General features: G+C 36.4%; 1 protein-coding gene across 2 annotated transcripts in view; it reads right to left on the bottom strand.

Annotated features, from left to right (window-relative positions):
* HEATR5A (HEAT repeat containing 5A) overlaps positions 1-8,155 on the bottom strand; it is a 134,193-nt gene that overhangs the window by 48,589 nt on the left and 77,449 nt on the right. For both annotated transcript variants that reach the window (XM_023731485.1, XM_004376530.3), the window contains 3 exons: positions 5,842-5,947; positions 2,712-2,902; positions 1,311-1,470 (listed from right to left, as the gene is read on the bottom strand). In XM_023731485.1, the coding sequence (XP_023587253.1) occupies positions 1,311-1,470; positions 2,712-2,902; positions 5,842-5,947 (457 nt within the window). The remainder of the gene's footprint in view (positions 1-1,310; positions 1,471-2,711; positions 2,903-5,841; positions 5,948-8,155) is intronic.

The following is an 8,155-nucleotide window of genomic DNA, read 5'->3' as shown; positions in this document are numbered from 1 at the left end:
GGGGCTGTCCACTCCCAGGCTGAACAGTGAACCTCAGCGGTAACTTCACCACTGAGCTAAAAGGGTGTCTGGGGGCAAATCTTGGTAAACCTACTAAAAGTTGAAAAGGCAAAAGTTGTGTGACAGATATATTTACAACAACAACAAAAAGAATAGCTGCTGAGGCTGCTTATGCACAGCTAAACACCTCATGGGATTTGGTTACTTGGTTTGGAGGTTTAGGGTCATGGTTTCATGGGACACCCCAGTTAATTGGCCTAATAATGTGTTTAAAACAACAATAGCAACAAAAAAAAAAACACTGCCGTCAAGTCAATTCTGACTCATAGCAACTCTACAGGACAGAACAGAACTGCCCCATAGGGTTTCCAAGGAACGGCTGATGGATTCAAAGCGCCAACTTTTTGGTTAGCAGCCGAGCTCTTAACTACTGTGCCATCAGGGCTCTGATAATGTGTTTAGTGCTTCTGTTTTACCTCCTAGTTCTTGCGTAGTGACTGGGGTCTTAAAAGCTTGCAACAGTTATTCAAGGTACAACAACTGGTCTCTATTTGCTTAGAGCAATGGAGAAAGAAGGAGAGTAAGAACAGAGGGAGGAAATGGAATGTGTGGCTAATTGCCTGCACGAATAACTGCCTCCTTTGCCATGAGACCAGAAGAAGCGGACGGTGCCTGGCTACCATTACTGAACGTTTTGATCAAAGATTCTATAGAAGAATCCTGATCAAAAGGGGGAAAATGTAGACCAGAATTTAAAATTTTCATGGACTCCAGGCTTTCTGGAGCCATGGAAGCTCAATGTACTCCTGAAACGATTGCCCTAAGATAATCTTTAAATCTTAAACCAAAAATATCCCCTGAAGTCTTCTTAAAACCACACAATAGTTTAGCTTAACCAGTAAAGAATGTTTGCCTCGAGTACTGTACTCTTTTAACATCTATCTATATAGGATCAAACTGATACGAGCAACTTGAAAGATTAGGTAGGAAACTCAGGGGGCATGTTTATGTGAATGGAGGAGGAACAACTCAGAAATGGAGTGTGAGAATGGTTGCACAACTCAAAGAATATGATCAATGTCACTGAATTGTACGGGTAAAAATTGTTGAATTGGTCTATGTTCTGCTGCGTATATTCTCAACAACAAAAATAAAATAAATTGTTAAAAAAAAAAATCTGCCAAGGTTAACAATAGCTTTGACATTTATCACAGACAGAAAACATTATTCATGAATAACTGTCAATAAAACCATTATCTGCATCATCTATAAATCATGACTTTCAAGGAAATATCAGATGAGGTACTTACCTGCATATCAGGAGAAGTGCTGTCCTGAGACAACGTATAAAGGATTCCAACACAAGAATCCAAGTGTTGAGAAGAACTTATTCCTCCTATATACCTATATAGGGATCCCAAAGCCAACGAGTGTCCTGTTCTGGTAACCACATCCCTTGCTGACTTCAATCTGTAATTATGGAAACAAAAATGAATAACAGTCTCTGAAATAAAGCTAATACAGGTACACTGTTACTTAAGCCAAGGTTTCTGTATGAATAGTTGCAAAATTTAGAATTATATTTTCTGTTAACTGACAAAAAGATTCTGAAATAACCTGAAAGCTATCTTGAAAAGAAAAACATTTTGACTAAAAATACCTTGACACTAATAATGATATCTCAAGTATGAACAGTTTCAATGTCTTTCAGATATGTATATAAAAACTAATTTTATAAGACAGACATTCCTGTTGATTTTATCATTATGTTACATTTTTAAAATTGCCACATTACAGAGATACTTGAATTCCATATAAAAAGAATTTCAACTCAAGAACTTTGATTGTAAAATTAAATATAAGAGAAGTTAATATTTATTAGGAATTCTTTATGTACACTGTGCTAATTTAAATGCTTTACATGTAGTACTTCCTTAATCCGCCCAACCACGCTGAGGTTCTTATTATTATCAGCTCCCTTTTATAGATGAGAAAACCAAAACAATAGGTAACTCTCACAATGTAACCAACTATTACTAAATGGTAGCGCTGGGATATGAACCAAGTAATGTGACTCCAAATTTCAAGCTTTTAACCAAATCAGAATCACATATTCAGTAAACTAGCATCATCACTACTAATATAACTACCATGAATTTATATTTGTACTTGTTTTATTTTTTTCATATTTAATATTTCATTTCCCTTAACATTCTTAAGTAGGTAGGGCAGTATTAACAACCTCCTATGTGGAACAGAGGAAACTTAGCTGGGAGGATTAAGTAAACTGCCCAAGGTTACAGAGCTAGTTAGTGGTAGAAATGAAAATACAGTTTATGTTTCTAAATCTCCAGCCTACAGCTTTTGCCCTTCCCAGCAGATTGTTCTTACTACCTATTATCTATAATTTTACATGATAAAACTCCCTAAGTGTCTCACTATATATCAGAGTTCATTCCACTGACGGTCAGTCATATCACTTATACAGATAGTAACTGTTTTCTCATTATATGAAGACTGAAGCTGAAGTAATGATAGTTGTACCTTCCAAAACTAGCTGATGAAAGGAGTTTTCCTTTATTTTAAAGCATCTACATTTTTCTTTTGTTAGTTAAATCCTGGAATGAAGATTTCACTAGTTCTAACACATCAGCAAGCTATACCCAGTTTTGACATATAGCCCATGAGTACTGAGTAAGAAATGCACTTACTTGTCAAAGCTAACTTGAGCTAATCCGGCAGTAAAAGCTCCACCATCCATCACTTGGGCTAATCTGGCCCATGCCTCTGCAGCAGCACATCTCAATAGGGGGTTGGGACTTTCTAGGGCTCCCATCACTAATGTTAGGGCAGGTCTTCTAATTTTTTCTGGACATAAACTTCTCTTGGATCCAGCCACGTACTGAAATATGTAAAGAAGAATCCAAATGTACAACTATAATAAATTCCCCTATCTACTTTGGAATGTATATTCTGGTTAATCAATTATATTCATACTTGGATTAGTACTTAAAACAAGAAAAATACGAATACAAAAAATCCACACTGAATATACAAATATAGTTTCTTTTTTTTTCCACAAAGTACTTTAGAATTTTAAACTACGAGGAAAATAGTATGGCAATCAATTATCACTGTAGTATAAATGTATTCAGAAGCACGTTAACACAGATTTCTATAAAATTATCTATGTAGCCTATTGTTAGGAATGGGTTACCCAATAGGCAAGGTACACAAGGGTTTACTTGTGTTTACTTACAAATCTGTAGTGCACAACTTATGTGAAATTGTCTACCTTGCTTACTGGTTAATCCACCACTGCCTATTATATTTTACTTAACAACAAAAATGCAACGACTTCATACTAATAATCGTCATCTTTATTTTACTAATAAGAAAGATTATATTAGAATGAGGAACACACAGAAAACAATTATTTTAAAGAATTTTTTTTACTTTTTCTGTTTAAAAGATACATGCAAAAAGAGAAATTTCAACACACACACACACACACGCACACACGCACGCAGACACACACACAGAAAAATCAAATCCAAAAGGAGCCAAGTCACCCTTTTCTCCTCTTCTATGAGGCTTTAGCTATAACCCTTTAAGTCCCAACTTTAATAATAATTCTTGTATTATTCCTAGGAGCCCTGGTTGCACAGTGGTTAAGAGCTTTGCTGCTAACCGACAGGTCGGGAGTCTGAATCCATCAGCCAATCTTTGGAAACCCTACGGGGCAGTTCTACTCTATCCTATAGGGTCGCCATGAGTCTTAATCAACTGGTTGGCAATGGGTTTATATTATTCCTTGCACTTAGTAATGTCATAAAGTAGTAACACAAAAAGTCTAGAGAGGCATAATATCTTCATGGTCTTTTCAAATTTTTTTTTCATCTTGGGTTTCCTCTTATCTGATTTTCTTTACAGATTCTTCTGTTTTTAAATCCATCCTAACTCACATGCTTACTTCTGCATCTTCAGTTTTAATTTTCTACCCAAAAAAATTCTTAAAGAACAACAAAAAAGCTAGTCACTGACAAAACCACCACACAAAGAAATCTAAAGTTCTTTTTTTCTGATTCCTTACTAGTCTTTGTCAATGTACAGATGGATAGATTATTGTTTTGAGGCTTGAATGGTTAAATAGAAAAGATATAAGTACTGAATAGTATACTATCTTTTGGGGTGAAAATGAATTTTTAATTTTGTGTCCTCAAGTTTCATTTGCAGTAACTCTTCAGTGCTTGGGACGGTGGCCAAAATAGTGAAATGATCATAGCTAGTAAATGTGCTGCTAATACAACACTGAGCTAAGTAATTTTAAAAATACAGTATTAAAAATTATTATTATTATTACTGACTTTCTACATAGGCCCAAAGTTTAGTTAGGATGAGCATTTCTAAATCTACGTTCATAGTAAATTTTTACTTTCAAACAAAAGAAATGCAACACAATTAAACAAATTTTTACAACGTTTATGAAGTGATCTAAAAATACTCTTGTCTACTAGTAAAAAACGAGGTTTTAAAAATTGTAATTTAAAATGAGTCAACTAAGGTAACAATCAAATTAAACCAACAGACAATAATATAAAGAATCAAATATGAAAACAATACAGAAAATTAAGTGTAACGAGTTTCAAGGTAATTACGACTTGACAAAATTAGCTTCATATTATGAACTTATAAGCAGTATTTCATTACATCAAATCACAAGTAGCAGAACAAGTAAACATGAAATCTCATCAATTTTCTGAGGGTACTGTCATAAGGATAAGGTGGAAATAACTATGTAAAATATAAATCTCCACTTGGATTATTAATGCTACTGATTGAGAAGAAGGTTTATAGCAATCATTTAACTCTAGTTCCTTTATGGTGATTTTCTGAGCTTTTCTTTTTTTGTCTTCTTCCTTAGCCATTAGGAGTTTGAGAAATAGCCCTTACATGTAGCTGTTACTAGTTGTATTCAATGAGGTCTCAGGAACATTAATTTGAAGAACTGAAAATTACAAGAAACACAAGCCTCATACATTCATTTATTATGCCAAGGCAAGGACCAAATTTAAGTCCATTTAGATTTTTTTTCCAACTATTTCCAACAATTTTCAAAAACAAAGCAGCTTTGTTTCAGTAGGTCTGAGATGCAGGCTGAGAACTTGCATTATATCAAGTTTCATGGTGGCGGGATAGTGCTGGTTTACGGACAACACTTTGACAACCTCTACTATCAAGCGGGGTCAGCAAACTCTGTAAAGGGTTAAAGAGTAACTATTTTAGGCTTTGTAGGTCATATGGTCTCTAATACAACTACCCAATTCTGCTGCTGCAGCACCCAAAGCAACCACAGACAATATGTAAATGAACAAGAATGGCTGTTCCATAACTTTATTTATGAACAATGATTTTGGATTTCATACAATTTTCACGTCTCAAAATAGTATTAATACATCTTTGAACTTTTTCAACCATTTAAAAATGTAAAAACCACTCTTAGCTCTCAGACTGTAGAAAAACAGGTAGCAAACTAGATTTGTTCCACTGGCCAGAGTATGCTGATCCTGGGTCTAGAATATTAGGCTCAGTATGTTAATGCATGGCTCTAAGCCAAGAATACAGGTTTGATTCCTGACTAACAAGTTTTATATGGAGAAAAAGTAAAAGGAGAATTCCAAATCCTGAGATATTTTCATCAGGAGATTAAGAAAATGGGGGGGAGAGGGAGAAGAGCAATAGCCCTTTAAAAAGACTATCCTCCTACCTCCTTAACTGGCCACACACACACACACACACACACACACACACACACACACACACACATCTGAATAGGATTACCTTCAAAAAACTTGAAAATGAAGAAATAACATGTAACTGAACTACTTGCTGACGAGCTCCTTTTGTGTGCTTTATACTGTCCAAAAGTTGTTCCAATATAAGAAGCCTAAAATCAGAAGCAATAAGATTTAAAAGTAAATAGATAAGACAGTGGATTTGTTAATAAAAATATTGCTGATTTGTTTTGCTGGATTATATTTTGTTGGAGCTACTAAAATGAGGTAAAATGTTGAATTAATTTAGGAGAAAAAATACATTATGATCAATAGGAAAATATTTTGATTATATGCTATTATAACAACAGGTGAAGAAATATTACTTTGTGAAAAACAAATATATTATTTAATAAAGATTTATCTCAACAAATTCAGTTATTTTAGTTAACTACTTTCTAAAAACAGCATTTCTGAAAGTTGCTTGCATCAATTTTTCTTTTAATACTAAGACTTATGGATTCAAATATATTACTTCATTTTAAAGTTAGCACCAACTTATGTCATCACAGTCAATCAGAAGCAGCACAATTCTTAAAAAAAAAAAATACATATATATATGTATACACACTTCTTTCTCTATTAAATTTCTCTTTTTTAAACACTGTTTCAAAGTCCTGCATTTCCTTTCCCCTCTTCTCTCAACTCAATGGCACCTAACAACTTCCTTTAAATCATGAAAGCTGAAATAACATTCAAGATTAATTTTTAGGTTGTGAACTCTTCTGATGGTAGGCATTGTGCTTTACCTATCTTCGTATCTCTAGTATCTTATGTTTTGCATGTAGTAGGCAGTCAAATGTACCTGATGAACAATCATAAAGGACAACTGCTTCCACTGAGTAAAAACAAGGCATAATTGGACAAAGATGGGATAAGGGTATACTTTTAACAAACCTTAATGTATTTCCAGTAATATCTGTGAACTCTTAACCAAATCTCTATCGTCCTCATGAGGTAACACAGCCTATGTATCATTCTGCTCCAAATGGAAATTTTACTTCCAAAGCAGAATAGACATGGGCATTGTACCTTTAAAAAACCCAATAGTGGAAGAAGTTAAAAACAGAAAAAGGAAGGTATGTGTGTGTCTTAGTTATCTAGTGCTGCTGTAACAGAAATACCACAAGTGGATGGCTTTAACAAAGAGAAATTTATTCTCTCACAGTCTAGTATGCTACAAGTCCAAATTCAGGGCATCAGCTCCAAGGGAAGGCTTTCTCTCTCTGTCGGCTCTGGAGGATGGTCCTTGTCATCAATCCTTCCCTGGTCGAGGAGTTTCTCAGGCACAGGTACCCCGGGTCCAAAGGACACGCTCTGCTCCGGGTGCTGCTTTCTTGGTGGTATGCAGTCCCCATTTCTCTCTGCTTGCTTCTCTCTTTTGTATCTCAAAAGAGATTGGCTTAAGACATAATCTAATCTTGTAGCTTTCATCAACATAACTGTCGCTAATCCATCTCATTAACATCATAGTGACAGGATTTACAACACATAGGAAAATCAGATGACAACATGGTGGACAATCACACAACACCAGGATTCATGGCTTAGAAAAAATTGATACACATATTTCTGGGGGATGCAAGTCAATATCATATGAGTTGGAGAAAGTAGTATGTATAAAGTAGAATCCGTCACACACCCTGAGCCATTCTCCTGGCCTTGGAGAGTGAACAAATTAACAAACAGGGGAAAAAATAAACTGCCAGCTCCCAAAAGCCAGGAACCCAGGGTAGGTACAGCTCCTTTGCCTAGGCACAGGCATAGGGGATCCATGGACTTTGAGTGCTTTTCCCCCTGCAGAGACCTGTGTGGGCCCATTTCAACAGCGTAGGCCCTCATTACTGCAGTACAACAGAGTATATACCTGAAGTCTAACTTCCAACTATTTCAGCTGTGAAGTGACAAGTTCGTGACATTTGACATTGCTCTGCCCATTAAGCAGGGTCTTCACCTACCCACATCACAGGCCTGAGGACTGGTGGCTCCATCCACACCACCTAGCCACCTGTGAGAGGGGCCTATGAAGAACAGGTGCCCCCCAGTCCTTACAGCCAATAGCACTGGGTGCTCATAGTCCGGCTGCAAAACTCACCCACCTACGTGCTGTGGGGAACAGGGACACACCTTCCTCCGGGACACTCAGGGGCAGCTGTCAGCCCCCTGCCTTGCTCAGAGTATGTCCCCCTGCTGCAGCCAGATGCCTGTGCCTACACCAATCACCCATGCCTGTCTAGGACTGTAGGTGAGAGCCTACACCACACACTTGGCTGTCTACCTGGGCACCTGAGCTGAATCCATACAGGAGGACACCACACACT

This window comes from Trichechus manatus, unplaced genomic scaffold (assembly GCF_000243295.1).
Source record: "Trichechus manatus latirostris isolate Lorelei unplaced genomic scaffold, TriManLat1.0 scaffold00043, whole genome shotgun sequence".
Lineage (NCBI taxonomy): Eukaryota > Metazoa > Chordata > Mammalia > Sirenia > Trichechidae > Trichechus > Trichechus manatus.
The sequence above is the reverse complement of the archived record's forward strand: the minus strand, read 5'-3'. Positions and strand labels throughout refer to the sequence as shown.